Source organism: Pinus tabuliformis, chromosome 3_1 (genome assembly GCF_031772625.1).
Source record: "Pinus tabuliformis cultivar Carrire ecotype Pingquan chromosome 3_1, CPIR1, whole genome shotgun sequence".
NCBI lineage: Eukaryota > Viridiplantae > Streptophyta > Pinopsida > Pinales > Pinaceae > Pinus > Pinus tabuliformis.
In genome coordinates this window covers 235,490,323-235,508,981 of record NC_142301.1, presented here as the reverse complement: position 1 = coordinate 235,508,981, position 18,659 = coordinate 235,490,323, and the positions used below count along the sequence as shown (strand labels likewise).

General features: G+C 39.6%; 1 protein-coding gene across 1 annotated transcript; it reads right to left on the bottom strand.

Moving 5' to 3' along the window:
- Positions 1-17,602: 17,602 nt before the first annotated feature.
- Positions 17,603-18,421, bottom strand: LOC149186666 (uncharacterized). The gene has a single exon (XM_089412653.1). It carries the CDS (start codon positions 18,245-18,247, stop codon positions 17,753-17,755), a length of 495 nt encoding a protein of 164 aa, XP_089268779.1. The 5' UTR covers positions 18,248-18,421; the 3' UTR covers positions 17,603-17,752.
- Between the last annotated feature and the right edge of the window lie 238 nt (positions 18,422-18,659).

Genomic DNA, 18,659 nt, shown 5'->3' with positions numbered 1-18,659 from the left:
TATAATTTTTTGGGGTCAAAACTTTCCTCCTCAAGTTTAGGACTCTAGGACACCAATCCACACTTAGATACCTTTTCAATGTTGCAAGAAGATTGCCAATTGGAATTGATAAGCAAATGTCCTATCTTTCACAAGTTGACTTACAATGTTGACCACTATGGTAAGCTCCCATTACCCATGCAAATGGGGATAGCCACATGTCGAGTTTCAATAAGACTCTAGAAGGCACAAAACCATAACTCTAGTTAAGGGTTAAGGGAGTAAAACCTTACCTGTAGTTGGCTATCAGTCTATGTTAAACATCAGACCACTAGGAGGAGTAAGGGTTCCATTCTATGCTATTGTATTTTGTTCCATAGAGAGAATAATAGAGGGGGTTAAGGTTTGTAGGAACCTTATAGGCCACATGTCTCAGGTAACTCTACAGAGAGTATTACTTCCTTTTTACTTGCATATTTCCATACCAAAGGAAAGAGAGCAGAGGAACACGGCCTTCTAGTTGGGTTATCTCACATAAGGGTTTCCCATTGTCAAACTTATCTGTTATGGATGAGATGTGTGTGTGTGTATTTATTTTGGTTTCTCTATTTCTCACATTTTAGTTATTTCATTCATTTAAGAGTAAAATTGATGATTGAATAATCTCATATCTAAAGGAAAATTAACCTTCATAGTATAAATTTCAGTTATTTTACCAAATTTGTTATGATGAATTGTTCTAGTGGAATATCATGAAAATTTATAGAGAAAAATATACTAACCAATTAAAAATATTGGGTAGATAGTTGTTTTCTTCTCTTCAATAGATTTCCTTTGACTCCTCATATGCCCCATTCTCAGCTTCAAGTAAAGATATATGACCCTTTAAAGTTTGGCCAATTTGCCTAATTTGTTCTTATAATGCCACATGCAACTTTCTGCTAGTTTTTCGAAAATTTGGATGCCAAGCTTCTAATTCTAGTTCCATGGATGTATTATTTTTTCTAATATCTCTCTAGTGATTCCTTATGTGCCCCAATCTGAGCTTTAAGTAAGGAGTTATGCCTCTTGGAAGTAAACTAGTGTCTTATTTATCTCCTACAGAGGTGTAAATTTCACACCCAAACTCCATTTGGCACTTAGAATATCTTATTGGAATGCTCTCACTAAAATGTTTTATTTCAGTGAAAAATATTATGTGTACAATAGAATGCATGGTTCTCTATGTTTTTAGCTTTAAAAACCATTGTTTAGAACCTCGAAAACTCTCTTGAAGTTTATGACTTGAAAAACATAAGAAAATTATATGCTACTTTGCTGATGTGGAATGTTGATGATCCTAATGTTGCATTGATTCTACTTGGCACCTCGGTATTGTGTCGTGTAACTACCTAGGCCCACTTGTCCTGGCTCATCACCGTTTGACCACCCTACTCCTTCACTTTCTTTCCCTATCCTTCTCCTCTCAATTTCCTTTTATTTCCTTTTTCTTATTTTTCTTTATCTTTCTCTCATCTCCACTTGGGCCTACTAGTCCCCTTGACACCTTATTATGGTTGATGGAATAGGGGGGTTACATCCCCTTTAGTTCCTAGTCCACATGGTGCATCATCATATGTTGTGAGGATGGGTGAGTACCATCCCACCACCATATTACCTTTGGGTGCACAAGTTGTACCCTTGCTAGATCTAATGATGGGGATCGACTGATGATAGACGATTGAGATCACACTTGGGTGTTTGGGTTTGGGTGAGATTAATTTTCCCCACACATCCTAAAGAACTAATACCATCTACCTGATACATGGAAATTTATGATTAGCCTCGGGCAATTTGGTATATTCCCTAAACCTACTTCCAAAACACTCAAAAACCACTTCCAATATTAGTCAAAATAACATGGGCGACATGATATCCACATCAATCTCCAACCTTTCCATGATGTGACACAAACCCCTACCTTTTCAATCATGGCCTTGCCACCTACCATAGTGGTACTATCACATCACCTAACATGTGGCACTACATCACCTCGCCACATCACCAAGTACAAAAAAAATTTAAAAATTTAGAATTTTCCTATTTTTTTTGAAGTTCCAAAATTCACCCATTTTTCCAATTTTTGGTTTGGGCCACCCTTGAGGCCTCAATTTGAGCTTACCATGCCTACTTGGCCTTGTGCACCAAATCTCAACCTTAGTGCACTAAACGTAAACCCTTGGCCTCAATTCTCGACATATTTGTCCTCAAAACTTAGGGATTTTTCCCAATTCACCCATAGCTACACATGCAACCTTTGAATTTCGCTATTACAAGCTTTCACCCTCTCAATTAAGAGATAAAAATTGGGGCTTTTGAGCCCTTACACTTCATTTTCTAGAAATTCCATTTACCCTTGAATTCACTTTGGGAAACATGTCAAACAATTTGCAAACCACATTTGCAACATTTTCCTCTATATTTTTTTTTGCTTAGTGGTTGCATCTATCCCATGCAAGCAAGGCGTTGTAGATCACTTTTAAACCACCTTGAAATGTCCTCTGCCATCCCAAGCTAGGACATGCTACCATCATCATTGTCTTTGATACCAAAAAATCTAAATTCTCTAGAGCTAGGACATGCTACCATCATCATTGTCTTTGATGCCAAAAAATCTAAATTCTCTAGACCTAGCTAATATGATTCATCTGATACCATAATTTTCCTTACCCAACAAATAAACCAATGCATATGAAAAAATAATATATGATGTAATTCAACATTACGCACTATTACATCATATATTATTTTTTCATATGCATTGATTTATTTACCCAACAAATAAACTAATGCATATGAAAAAATAATATATGATGTAATTCAACATTATGCACTAAAACATATAATTAAGCATGTATAAAGATGTATTAAGATAACCAATACAATCCTACACTTACCTTACCTTTATAAAATGTCCACTAATTGTCTATTAACATAAGACATTACTCTTAGTGTTAGGGTTGCTATTCCAGGTTTCTCATAATAAGGCACCCTCGAGATGGGGCTGACACCATAAAAACTGACGAGAACACTTCATCACTCACCTCAATTCCCTATGGTTCATAACTTACTTAATCAACACCCATCCCAATAACCGGCATCCTTTCCAGAGAGAGGATCCCCTTCTTTGCAACCATAGTCCCTCCATTAAAGCTATAGTGTACGTTGCCTAGAAAATCTCTATATTGAGATAAGAGGAATGCTTTTGGGATAGTTTTACACTATTTTTTCATGTAATTCTATTGTAATGTCCTGCATGATACTCAGCTTGGCTAGCCATACAATTCTGAGCCTCATGTTATCAAAAGATTGTTACTGTCAACACACACATAATGCGTGGTACTCTTTCGACAGATTTAATTTTGTTGAATCCGGGCATTTGGCTAAATCAGAATCACTAACGTTAGTTGTCGGCTTCGAAGTAGTATCAGCATCTGCCAAAGCCGCCGAAGTAGGCGGACTTCCTGTTACAAAGAATGGATCAGCCTCTGAACATATAGAAACTGGTGAGCTCCAGTATTGTAGCAATAATGCTACAACTCCTGGGGCTTCCTGTCTCTTAATTTTATCAACCCGGTAGTTCGTACAAACTTGGAAGCGACGGTGCTGTATGCACAAGTACTAGCTCTTGTCGCAGCTGTCACTTGGTCAGCTGGCACAAGTCCGCTAGGGCTCAAGCCAACTTCTATATGCTCTCAGAAGAAGCTTTTTAACTGATGGACGAAATCTAACTCAAAGGAAGTTAATCTACTTGCGAAAAGAAATTGAAAGCCAAAAGGAAACACAAACCCTAGCAAACCCTAGCAAACCCTAATTCTACCAGCTAGTCCTACTGATGCAAAGGAAAGAATGCAAACAACGAAACGAGATGCCATTACTTCTAGGAAGGTAAAATGCATGTGTCTAAGTTATCACTATCTGAAGAAAACATCTTTTTGTATTTTTGATTAAGTTATTGAAATTATCATGCATGTGCTTCTAACTAGTTTTCCACTGTGCAGGGATGGATCAAGGGACGAAATGCTTTGGGAAAGGTTGGGATGGTACAGAGAGGGTCTAAGGGATACCTGACATTCTCTCTGAGAGTTTCACAAAGTTTGGATGACATGCAACCGTGTTTATGAACCTCTACAGGAAGTCTGCAGGGGTTTCTACAGGATAGTCCTGTAAGTCTTCTACAAGATGTTCTGTAATTCTTCTACAGGATGTTTACGAATTGGATTTTTGAGGATGGATGGTTGATGGAAGATGCATGGATGGTTGTGGAGGTAGGATGGGGGTCTGAAGTGACCTAGGAGCTGATGGATGGAGTGATGAGATGATATGTGGAAGGCTGATTTGGCTTTAAGGTAGTTGAGGCAACAATGGAGAAGAAGGTAGGGTAACGTGGCAAAAGAGCAGATGGGAGATGAAGAAACAGACTTGGTGATGGAGGAGCTGACCTGAACGAGGCTCAGATGAACGAGGAGGTGATGAAGGTGATAGAGATGCCCTACACAATGCTTATTCAAACAAATCAATGAATTCTTGCAAACAAACCAAGTCCTAGCTAACTCAATCCAACGGTTAATGAATGAATAAACAACAGCCTTGTTTGAAAAGAGAACCATATACATCACATGAGAAAGAACATGCCAAAAGATCTAAATGCATACAAACTCCTACCAATCTATTATAAACATGAGAAGCTACTTGAACCCTCAAAAGAAACCTAAGTAACAAAGCACGAATTAAATCTAAAGAGCAGATTTTATTATGAGAATGCAGCAAAGACACATAGATATAAACAAGGGAGGTACTGGGCGCTTGAGATGGGCCCAACCCCAAGAACTACAGCCTCCCAAGAGAGATTTAGAGTTGGTGCAAAGCTGGATCCATCTTTATTAATCAAGAAATGAAAAGTACATCAAAACTGTCCATAAGGAGAGCTTGAGCATGAGCTGAAAGCAAAGCTAGTCTATTGCATAAAAATCGAATTACAAAATGGCTAACTAATGGCTAAAACAAAATGACTAACTAGCTAAACGAATTGACTACCAACTAGCTAACCAAAATGAGGCCCCAAGCCCTCTTATTTATACAATTTGAGGACCCAACAGTCCTCCTAAAAGTTAGGGACTTGGCTGCCCAAGGCTTGGAGTTAACAGCAGTCCAACTTGACTTGCTTGGCTGCCCTTGTGCTCATTGATTTGGTGGCCTTTGAACTCCGAGCTGATGGTGGAGAATTCGAGGTAAGGGCCCATAAATGAGGGGGACACCTTCCTACAAATCCTCTAGCTTGTTCTCCCACGAATTTGGCTGCCAAGTGCTCATTAAGACCTTCAATTTTGTCTCCAAGTTGACCAAAAAGGCTACACAAAGCACCCATTAGACTTGTTGGCATAATGACTCACCAAATTCACTCTATTAACATAAAAATAATCAAAAACATGCAATAAAAAAATGAGAATGGTGGACTAAGCCAAATTAGGAAGTTGAATGAGCCCAAATAATTGTACATTTTTGGGGCTCATCATCACCCCCCTACTGAAAGTGTTGCTCATCCTCTGAGCAACCAATCTCTCTCCTCATCTGATGGCCCTGATGGACTCCTTGTCATGCCAAGCTTCTGATGTGATGTCCTCTTCTCTGTCATGAAACCATGCTTCTTTGCTTCTTCCCACTACTTGCTCCTTTTCCTAGTGAATTCTCAGCCTTGGTATGAGTGTGCAAGCATATTCAATCTGATGGTAGCAAGGGTGGCGAAAGGAGATGAAACCAGTGGAGGATGGAAGAAAAGAGTGGTTGCATGCCTCCTCAACAGACTTCATGCTTCGAATCCCTCTCCAAAATTGACTATGGCCTGCCAAAAGGCTTCTACAGGAAAGTCCTGTAGCTTCCTGTAGAAGGTTGAACCATGACTAAATTGTGCTCGAACCTTGAAAGAAATGAATGTTCATAGAGGGGATGGATGTGCTTGGTGTGGCCAACACAGGTGCTACCTCCTTAGCTAAAGTCTCGGCCGATTTCTCCTTTTGCTGCCCTTTTTTCAAACTTTCCTGTAGAAACTGTTCGCTGGCTTCTACAGGAAAGTCTTGTAGTGGCTTTTTCTGTCTTCCTGTAGAAACGGGAGTCACCACGGGTGTCACCATCATTTAAATAATAATTTGCCATCATTCCAAATAACCAGCATGTCCTTGGAACATAAATAAGTCTGAGATGCAGAACAGAACAACCCTTTTTCTAATCAGAAAGACAGCCACCAATACATGTAATCAGTATGTTCTTTGATGCACAAAAACTGAGATGAACCCTGGAAGTTTAGGCTGAGTGAATGAGAGTGCAGAGATCAATCCGGCCTCTGTGGAATGTGGACATTTAAACCTCTTAAAATTACCCAAGGGAACAATCTTCGGTCTTGGGTTTAAGTGCTGGAGGACATATTTGATTTCTGAAAGGAAATTTCAGGCTTCTATATGAGTGAAGCTGGATCCTTTTTCTGAGCATGAAATTCAGCTACAAACGATGACAGGTATATATGAAATCAGTCTCCTCTTAATGCATAAGAAATCTGAAATGGATCTCAGCGAATGGCATTGGAGAAATTCAACTCAGTCCTCTTGACTTGAAGGAAATTCGATCAACAGTGCGACAAGCGGGAATTGTTTAAGGAACTGAAGAGATCTTGAGAATAAAAGGTGGAAATCGGTAGAGCACCATTGTTTAACTGATCTGGATGGTGGACATGCGCTTCAGTTGACCGCAGTTGAACAAAGAGTGGTGAGAGTTTCAGCCGAGCGTCCCTTGAATTACTGCGTGACTTGTGGTGAGGTGGCAAAACGTGTGCTGGCGCATATGAACTGCTGTGCTATCATGAACCCTTCTGTTTGTTAATTAATTGATGCCCTGCGCACTGAAGTTCAACAAATATACCACTAACTGTGTTTTTCAAATTTTCCATGAACGACCATACACGTGGGCTACGTGATTTTTCCTTGAGCGCTAGAGAACTGGGTGTCTTGCTACATTCATGGCTTAATCACCATTCCATTCGTTCATGCAATGCTTAGACTAGATTCATGCAATAGATGAATAGGTTTTGTCACGTACCTGAAGTCAAACCGTTGCTTGTGAAGCTTTTTTGCTGCTACCTGCTCTGATTTTGCTGCTGCATGCTTAGTTTTTCTGGTTGCATGTGGCTTGATTGATGATTCATGGTTTTTTTTTTCTTGTGCAGGCGTCCTTTGGCCGGATCCAAGCTCCAGACAATTGTTTCCACGTTCAAATCTGCACGTCCAAGCTGTTGTTGCTGCATCTTCACCAAACCAGAACTTGTTTTCGACATTTCTCCCAAACGCCAAAGCGGATCGAGCTGAAACTTGCTGATCATGTTTCTATCACCATTATGCATCTCCCATAGCAAATTCGTGATCAATGGATGCACGGATTTTGAAAAAAATGGAAAATGGCTGAAGAATTCAGAGGTCGATTTCTCGGAAACCATGCATCGGAATTGGCTGAAACTACTTGGGTAGGCTACTATCACCCACATGCATCTCCCCATGAAACAGGTTTTGAAACAGATGCACGGTTATGGAGGAAATGCAAAAATGGCTGATGGTGATGGAGGCTGATTTCTTGGAAACCGTGCACCGGAATTACATGAAACTGCTCAGGCATGTTGTCATCGACCTTGTACAATCCCCCATAGAAAGGTTTGTCAAATGGATGCATGGTTCTCAAGTTATGGCAAAAACAAATTCTGCTCTATGTGTTTTTGGCTTCAAGGCATTTTGCATGTGTTTGCATGGTATGACAAAATGAATTTTGGCTGTGATGCAGGTATGGAGATGGTGGAGGAGGAGTTGGAAGATTGCATGAGGACTTCTGAACCTTTGAGGAAGCTATCATGCTCGCCAAACCACATTTTGAAATGCATGCCTAGTTTCCCACAATTTCTACAGGAAGATCCTGTAGAAGCACAATGAGAAGCACAAGGAGGTGAAGAAACGATGGATGAAGGCAAGGGATGGACACACAAGTGCTTGCAGGCCTAACCAATAGATTCCCACCATTAGATTCACTTTTGAGATTGAATTTGGCTCGTCCAAAGGTTCTACAGGATGTTTCCTGTAGAAATTCAGAGCATCCTGTAGAAAACACAGTTTTGAGGAAAGAAGCATAATGACATGAAAAGAATGATGGAAAAGGGGTGAGGAGTGGAAACATAGATGAGTGTAGGCCTCATGGACATATTCCAAGCCTTCAGGTCCTCTTTGGAGATCAATTTGGATTTTTTGTAAGCTTCCTGTAGAAGATACGAAACTTCCTGTAGAAGGCACAAAAACTCCTTTGTCTTTGATCTGAGTGCTCCTCCTGTCATGACACGTCCTCCTTTAACCTGCAATGTCATTGCTGCAACATGAACTTATTCAATGGAGATTAGCTTTATTTTTCTTTTTTTCTTTTTCTCTCTTTTTTTTTTTGAAAAACAACTAGGGCGCCTCATGGAGGTTTTCACCCTAATTGCCTGCCTTGGGCGCCTCCAAGGGAGGTTTTCACCCAAAGATCTTTTTCTCTTTTCTTTTTTTTTTTCAACCCATTGACTGCCTCATGGAGGTTTTCAATCAATGAGCCAACCTAAGGCGCCTCCGAGGAGGTTTTCACCTTAGATTTCTATTTTCTTTTTTCATTTTTTTTTTTTCTTCCTACCCTACCCTACTTGAAAAACAAAAACATTTTCAAGTATAAGAATACTTCCAATGGAGCCATGTGCACATCGAGATTAGAGAAAAAATGATGTGAAGGCTCAAGATGCATGCTTTGACAGGTATCCAGATCTCAGAGACCACATGATCTGGCTTTGAGAGTACAAAACATAGCTGAGGAGGAGAGTACTGCTGCAACTTAGTGACTGTCTGGAACCATGTCTCAATATAGCTTTGATATCCTTGGTCCTTTTTCTGATCTGAATCATGTTTCATGTCACCTTCTAACATGACTTTCTCTTCTTCCTCTTTTTGCTGATCTTTCTCTTGACTACATGGAGGGTTTGATGGTAACCATGAGGAAGCTTTCTTGATCTCTGATTCTGATCTCTTCTCTTTATCAAGTGCAGCCCATGGTTCTTTGATCTCCTCTTTTGAACCTTCTTTTACTGGATGTGATCCTTCAATGCTTTCAAGATGATCTCTTTTTTGCAATGCTTTTCCTGAGCTTTGGTGAACATCATTGAGCTCATGAGGAATCATTTGCACATGTTGTGCCTCAGATTTGCAATTGGGTTGAGCTGCTCCATTGCATGGTTTTGGAAATGGTGGTACGGGTGGTTGAGTGGAGGTGTGAAATTGAGATGGAGATGGATGGCATTGTGGTTGGGTAGGCATTTGGGGTTGCCTTGGTGGAGGAGGAGGCGATGGTTGTGGATGAGCAGGTGGTGGAGGAAAATGAGCGGGATGAGAGTTGTACTGAGGCCTCCACTCTTGATAAGGTGCATTCCACTAAGGCTGTGGCTGAGCATAAGAGTGAAATGAATGAGAAACTGGTTGGGCATAATATGGATCTGTGAAGGAACAAGGAGAATATGACCAAGGAGGAGGTGTAGACCAGGAAGGATGAGCAGGGGGATCCCAAGAAGGCACGAAAGTGGCTTGATAAGGGTCATAATAGGTCTCGGGTATCCCTTGCAGTTCCTGCTGGTAAGATCTAGGTCCATGTGGTCTCCTTTGGTTCATATAATAGAGTGATTCAGTGGCTCCCTTGGCTCTTTGATATGCAGCTTTGATTCTGGGCAAGGAAGGGCACTGATCTGTAGGATGGTATTCTTCACATACAAAACACACTTCTAGGGAGTGCATTGGACATTCGTTCCTAGGATGCTTTTTAAGGCACCTAGGACAAAAAATTACCAAAGCCCTCTTGGCTTCTTCTTGCTTCTTTTGGATCCGCAAGGTATCCAGTTGCATGGCAAGAAACTGCCTCATATCTCTCTTGAAATCTTTGATCTGATTTTCAAATTCATCCTTGGACAAGATGTTGCTCTCGACATTTCTGCTTGTAGCCATTTGCTTCAGAGGAATGTTTCTTCTTCTTCTCCCCTAGAGGTTCTTCAGATATGTCTTGATGTCCACCCAGGGGTTCTTTCATCACAGCCATCGAAGAAGAACGTTGGTTGTGTGAAGCAGTGGGGGTGTTGTGCAATCATTTTTCTAACTTATCTCTACTCCTACAAAGCATGAAATGAAATCTTTTTGGTTGTTTTTTTCTATTTTTCTACTTCTACTTGCAAAACTGAAATAGATTGAACTGCAACTAACTATCTTGCGGAAATGAAAATGCGGAATTGAAATGAAAGCAGGAAAGGACTAATCTATTTTGCTCAAATGAAATTGCAGGGATGGAAAGGCTAGTCTACGCTTGCAAAATTGAAATTGCGGAATTGAAAGGCTAATCTAGGAAAGCAGGAAATGCTAATCTATGAAAGCAGGAAATACTAATCTATGAAAGCAAGAAATGTCTATGCTACTTTTGCAGAATGAAAATGAAATAAACTACTGAGCAGAAGGTTGTAGTAGAAAGTAGAAGAATAGCAACAATCACCAATACTCTGCCGCTTCCCCGACAACGGCGCCAAAAAGATGGTGAGCTCCAGTATTGTAGCAATAATGCTACAACTCCTGGGGCTTCCTGTCTCTTAATTTTATCAACCCGGTAGTTCGTACAAACTTGGAAGCGACGGTGCTGTATGCACAAGTACTAGCTCTTGTCGCAGCTGTCACTTGGTCAGCTGGCACAAGTCCGCTAGGGCTCAAGCCAACTTCTATATGCTCTCAGAAGAAGCTTTTTAACTGATGGACGAAAGCTAACTCAAAGGAAGTTAATCTACTTGCGAAAAGAAACTGAAAGCCAAAAGGAAACACAAACCCTAGCAAACCCTAGCAAACCCTAATTCTACCAGCTAGTCCTACTGATGCAAAGGAAAGAATGCAAACAACGAAACGAGATGCCATTACTTCTAGGAAGGTAAAATGCATGTGTCTAAGTTATCACTATCTGAAGAAAACATCTTTTTGTATTTTTGATTAAGTTATTGAAATTATCATGCATGTGCTTCTAACTAGTTTTCCACTGTGCAGGGATGGATCAAGGGACGAAATGATTTGGGAAAGGTTGGGATGGTACAGAGAGGGTCTAAGGGATACCTGACATTCTCTCTGAGAGTTTCACAAAGTTTGGATGACATGCAACCGTGTTTATGAACCTCTACAGGAAGTCTGCAGGGGTTTCTACAGGATAGTCCTGTAAGTCTTCTACAAGATGTTCTGTAATTCTTCTACAGGATGTTTACGAATTGGATTTTTGAGGATGGATGGTTGATGGAAGATGCATGGATGGTTGTGGAGGTAGGATGGGGGTCTGAAGTGACCTAGGAGCTGATGGATGGAGTGATGAGATGATATGTGGAAGGCTGATTTGGCTTTAAGGTAGTTGAGGCAACAATGGAGAAGAAGGTAGGGTAACGTGGCAAAAGAGCAGATGGGAGATGAAGAAACAGACTTGGTGATGGAGGAGCTGACCTGAACGAGGCTCAGATGAACGAGGAGGTGATGAAGGTGATAGAGATGCCCTGCACAATGCTTATTCAAACAAATCAATGAATTCTTGCAAACAAACCAAGTCCTAGCTAACTCAATCCAACTGTTAATGAATGAGTAAACAACAACCTTGTTTGAAAAGAGAACCATATACATCACATGAGAAAGAACATGCCAAAAGATCTAAATGCATACAAACTCCTACCAATCTATTATAAACATGAGAAGCTACTTGAACCATCAAAAGAAACCTAAGTAACAAAGCACGAATTAAATCTAAAGAGCAGATTTTATTATGAGAATGCAGCAAAGACACATAAATATAAACAAGGGAGGTACTGGGCGCTTGAGATGGGCCCAACCCCAAGAACTACAGCCTCCCAAGAGAGATTTAGAGCTGGTGCAAAGCTGGATCCATCTTTATTAATCAAGAAATGAAAAGTACATCAAAACTGTCCATAAGGAGAGCTTGAGCATGAGCTGAAAGCAAAGCTAGTCTATTGCATAAAAATCGAATTACAAAATGGCTAACTAATGGCTAAAACAAAATGACTAACTAGCTAAACGAATTGACTACCAACTAGCTAACCAAAATGAGGCCCCAAGCCCTCTTATTTATACAATTTGAGGACCCAACAATCCTCCTAAAAGTTAGGGACTTGGCTGCCCAAGGCTTGGAGTTAACAACAGTCCAACTTGACTTGCTTGGCTGCCCTTGTGCTCATTGATTTGGTGGCCTTTGAACTCCGAGCTGATGGTGGAGAATTCGAGGTAAGGGCCCATAAATGAGGGGGACACCTTCCTACAAATCCTCTAGCTTGTTCTCCCACGAATTTGGCTGCCAAGTGCTCATTAAGACCTTCAATTTTGTCTCCAAGTTGACCAAAAAGGCTACACAAAGCACCCATTAGACTTGTTGGCATAATGACTCACCAAATTCACTCTATTAACATAAAAATAATCAAAAACATGCAATAAACAAATGAGAATGGTGGACTAAGCCAAATTAGGAAGTTGAATGAGCCCAAATAATTGTACATTTTTGGGGCTCATCAGAAACCTGAACTGTAGATGGTCGATTAGCTGGAGCCATGATATCAATAACTGGAACTTCCTTCTCGTTCCGTAAACTACAGCCGAAATCTAAAAAATCTCACTACAGTAATCCATGATTCTGGGTTGGAGAGCAAATAAACATCTCTTACGTCACATCCTATCGAGTCAACTTTGGGGAGGAGGTCGAGCCGCGAGCAAAAATTGCGCTCTGGGATAGTATCCCCGAGAAAGAACACGTAGATTCAAAGGGGCGAAGTTATCACTAACATTGATAACGCATAGATTTAATGATGACAACGTAGACAGTCATTGGAACTGTTCAAAGGTCAAAATTTTTGAAAGCGTCATTACTACCTCGAGGGATGGTGAGAAAGGATCAATTTTTTCAACTGGTCAACAAACTTTTTTGTAGCTGTCAAGATCAATGAGAGTTATGTGCGAGGGTAATTGACTATTTTAAAGTGGGTTCAGGTTTAATTAAGTTTTATAGCATTGTGTTGATAGTATTACAATGATGGAGAACTTTAATTTGATTAAATCTAAAAGAGAGTGATAACCGATGGCCCAGTCAATGGTTGCCTTCGAATCTCCATCAATTAAAATCTCATTTACAACAAGCCACCATGCACAACGCATCACCCCTATAATGCCAACACCTCTATTGTCACATTGGTGCCAAAGCCCTTAGACTACAAGAAATGGAAGGCTTGAGAAGGCTTGAGAAGGACGAAGGATCCCAATAGCGCCACATCCACACACACCACTCGCGCACACACCACTCGCAAAGGCACCGTAAAAAAACCAATAAGGTAAATGTTATCGAGGTTCTTATATGTCCCTTTGCATTTATGACAAATAGGTCTCCAAGGACCAATTTCCATGAAAAGAGCCACGATTCTCAGTGAAGTGGATCTCAAATCTGGAGCTATATTCTCAAATATACATTCATTCCTGCAGTGCTAGATACCCCATAAGATGTATAGTGGAATTTCCCTGAAAGCTTGATGGTAATTGGACCAGCTAAGGAGACATGAAGTAATGGAGGATCTGTCCACATTCATAGAAAACTTGAGAGAATAAGAGACCTCCTACTAGATGGAGATTGAGAAGGTACAGTTCAGAAATAAATGTATAACCTCCTTACATGTCGCTCTACACAGTAGACAAAACCCCGGACCTTGAAATCCTCTCTTTGCAAGGTTATTTGAGGTAAGAATTAGATTATGAACTACCAGCCATATAAAACATTTAAGTTTTGTTGGAACCTCCCACCTCCATAAATGGGCAAACCTATGGTGCAAAGATCCTGCTGATTTTGATTGTTAATGTAAGAGTATACTTCTTTAGTTGTGATGTTGCCACCATGGGAGCAACCGCCCCATGTGAGCCTGTTCGCCTTGTCTGAAAGAACAATCCCTGCTTGGCTTAAGTAAGCTTGGTAGGTTTCCCATTCAACTATCAGGTCTGGAGGTAGATCCAACTCCTCTGCATGCATCCTTATTTCTCTCACATTTTGATTCTCACTCACTCTCTCCCCTCACTCACCAACTCATTCTTCTGCACCCCCTCCCTCTCTCTCTTTATCTTCCTTAGACACTTTATCCCTCCCTCTCTCACCCTCCACACCCCACCTAAACCCACCTTAACCATTTTCCACCAACTCATTCTTCCTCACTTTCTGGTCTCCCTACCCCTTCTATCCTTCTGCCCCCCTCCTCCCTTTCTCTTTCTCTCTTTATCTCCCTTGTCCCCTATTCCTCCCTCCCTCACCCTCCTCACCCCCCTAAGCTCACCTCAACAATTTCTCATGTGTTAAAGTAAATTGTAGAAATGCACAAGCACCCTCCCCATCCCACTTAAACCCACCTCAACCATTTTCCATTAGCTCATGCCCTCCTCCTCTCTTCCCTCCCACTCCCCCCTTCTCTTTCTTTATCTTTTAATCTCTCGTGGCCCTTCTATTCCTCCCTCTATCATCCTCCCCATGCCCCCCCCCCCCCCCTTCTTTCTTTATATTTTAATCTCCTGTGGCTCTTCTATTCCTCTATCTCTCACCCTCCCCATGCCCCTACACCCACTTCAACAAATTTCCATGTGTTAAAATCACTTGCCGAAACAATCAAGCACTAGGAATGTGCACATCTGTTTTTGAATTTAGCATGAGCTCAACATGTTACTTGCAATAATTGATCCTGGCTACCTCCCAACCACTTGAGATAAACCAAATTGACAACTTTCTTTCTCAACCTAAACATCTATTACATCTGCTAAATATTTTCAAAATGAAACCCTATAAACCATATGCTGCACCATACAACCCATAATAAATCTAATTAAAGAGTGTGATTCTCTAGAATACTCCTCTCTCCAACGAGTTTGTTATATATATATCTATATATATATATATATATATATATATATATATATTACTCATAATAAATTTGATATTTTCTTTGATGTTAGTGAGGGTTCCCACTTCATGCAAGATCTTGATATATATAATCTAATTCATAGTTAATTTGATATTTTTCTTGATGTTAGTGAGGTTTACACTTTATGTAAGATCTATAAAACAACCATTTCAATATTGCAAAGAAATTTTTTCATTATATCAGAAATAATTATTTTTTTTCTTTTCAAAATTATTATTATTATTTATAAAAAAATAAATTTTGTAGATGCAACAAATTCATACCAACCTCACATAAACAGAGTAGCAAAAAAATACAGTAAAATCCGTCAAAAAAATACAGTAAAATCCGTCCTCATGTTATATATAGCCATGGGGTCGGATATCATCGCTACATAAATAATAAAGTGTTCAAGATCATAGCTGTCAAAAAAACTAAGAAGATAATCATATCAAGAGCGGATATTTGTCGGTATATGAAGATCCCTCTATATCAAAAATAGTTATCAATTTAGTATAAAATTCTTAAAAAAATATTAACCAGCTAATTAGTTACACAAACCTAAATTGAGTTGAAAGCAAAAATAACATCTTTTTATAAATTTTATAAATTTTCATTCATCATCTCTTAATCTCACACTCTTTCCATGTCAAAATGGGCTTCTATGCTGGATCCAACAACTACATGGAGGAAATCCTAACCGGTAGAAACGTCCTCAATTTTGCCTTAGCAAAGGGTTGCTCTCAAATTCAAATCCATAGTGACTCCATACTTTGTTGAAATATTAATTTCAACCGCATTTACTGCAGCGTGGTTTGGCAAAACCACCCAGACTTCCCCGCACCACCATTCGCAAAAGGTTGTTTTCGTGAGAGGGCCTTCGACAATCCCTTAGTGCCACGCGTCCAGTGTACAACTCCGAAACCACCAACTCGCCGGACGTTAAAAGTCGTTTGGCTTGTGTGAGGTTGGTGTGCTAATTGCGTCCAATCAGGTCAACGGACAAAGATCTTATTCAACCTGCCAGAACATTAGTTTTGTTTTTACCATCGTTTTTTTTATTTAATGTATTTAATGCACTGTCATAGTCATAGGTAAAAGTTGGTAAACGTTTTTAATTTTATTGTTTTTTAAATTTACGAAAGTATAGGTAAGGTATCGTAAGTGATATGTTTTGGTTTTGAAGTGTTGATTTTGTAACTTGGAAAAAGCACACGGGGATGAAGGTGAGTTTCAGCTGCAGCAAATAACAAACCAGGAGAGCACAGCGAACAAAAATTGTAAAGCATATGCATTGAAATGAAATGTATGGTGCTAGCGCAAATGTATTTTTCTTTAATTGAATATGTAATGTGAATGATCAGGCGCTTCAATGTAATGAAAATTTCACACAGGGGTGAATGTGAAGGATTTCTTTTACAGCAGTAAATCCATGTAAATTTATTCTACAGCAGTAAATGTAAAAGCTCCTTTTACAGCAGTAAAAGTGTATGAAGATTTTACACAGCAGTGTAAAAATCATTTGTAAAAGAGGCAGAGTATTTATTTTTGGTGAATCCTTCTGAGAGAGAGGAAGAAAATTGTATTAAGCAGTTTATAAATTAATACAAGTTTGTTTTGGCTTAGAAACTCTGTCTTGCTCAAATTTTTTTTTTTGGGGCTTCCCTGTGCAAAAGATCCTGAGGAGAAAAACAGAGCATTGCCTCTGTGTGTTTAGTTTTGTTTGTTTTTGGGATTTTACCAGAAAAATCCCCAACATACTTATCGTAACTAGCTCAATAACACTTAAACATGGAGAAACAACATGAGAAACAGCATACTTTTACCATTAGGCTAAATAATTTTCTTAATTTTTTCACATGCTTACATTTATAGGGAAAGAAACTTATAGAGATATCGACTCTCTAAAGCAGGGCTGATAATGGAGGAAGGCCCATGGGAGATTCTGGAACTTGGTGATGGCATTTCCAGCTTCGCCTTTTATCACAAGCCATACAAGGACCTACACCCAGGGGCTACAAGCACATAATTTCATGCATCAACACAACATTTTGGATTGAGCATCAGTTTTCATATCTATCCACATTCATATATATATGAATTAATAATAAATTGGAAATTAATAATATTATACGTAAGAATAAATATTTAATATTTAATATAAAATAAAAATTTAATATATAGATGCTAAAAATGTAACCAATTATCCTATATTTAAAGACTGTCAAACAATCCTGAGCCTCATGTTATCAAAAGATTGTTACTATCAACACTCATGTATAATGCGTAGAACTTTTCTGACAGATTTAATTAGCAGTTATTTGTTCGTTCTTTCAAAACGGTCTGAAATTCAAGATTACAGGGAAACACAAGCCAGTATGATGGGGTGCATCGATCATAAGCAAACAAATCAAGGAAAATGCAAACTGCAACATATTCCCTACAATACATAATCATATCCTTTGAAGAAAATATTTTTCAGTAGCGCAGAGAAAACTGGAAATTTTCAAAGGCAATTGGGCCACAGCTTGTGCTGATCTCCATAATAATATATTCTGAGGAAAATAAAAATATCTTCTTTTCAGAATGAAACTTCTAACAAATAATAGCAGGAGGCTATGCAAGCAGCACAGCCATTTGTGAATTTCATAGAGTTACAGTATTCTTAGGGACCAATACTCATTGTTCACGTCTCTAACCATGCAAATAATTGGTCTCAACATTGTATTCTTCATCAGATCTACCCTTCCCCTGTTTTCCAGACATTTTGGGAAGACCTCCTGTTCTAAGTTTTTTCCTCAAATGCTGATGATTGATATTTGCAAGATCTGAACCGAACAGTGATGGTAGATCGAATTCAGAAATAATGTAAAATCCTTGGAGAGGACTTGCAGGTATCTTTCTCTTTACCGGAATCCTTTTGGGTTTGCGCAGTGCGGGAGGACAGGAGAGCACTGGAGGGATCTTCTGCTCCTCCGACTTGGGAGTCTGGCATGTTTCTTCTGCATTGTCGACCAAAGAATCCAGGCATTTTCCTGAATTAGAATCAGGAATGTTAGTTGTCGGATTTGAAGTAGTATCAGCAGCTGCCATAGTCACCAAAGCAAGCGGATTTCCCGTTACAAAGAATGAATCAGCCTCTGGACATACAGAAACCCGAAGTGTAGATGGTCGATTAGCTGGAGCCATGCTATCAATAACAGGAACTTCCTTCTCCTTCTATTGACTGCAGCTGAAATCTAAAAAATGTCAGCACAATAATCCAGTATTTTGGGTCGGAGAGCAAATAAACATCTCTTATGTCACTTCCTATCGAGCCAACACTGAGGAGGACGTCGAGTTGAGAGCAAATATTGCGCTCCGAGATAGTGTCCCCGAGAAAAAACACACAGATTCAACGCGTCAAAGTTATCAGTGGCATTGATAACGCGCAGATTCAATGATGGCTAAGTAGACAGTCATAGGAACTGGTCAAAGGTCAAACTTTTTGAAAATGTCATTACGTCATCAGGACCTCGAGTGATGGTGGCAAAGGTGCAGTATTTTCATCCGGTCAACAAACTTAGATGTAGCTGCCAAGAAGATCTAGGGTCAAGATCAA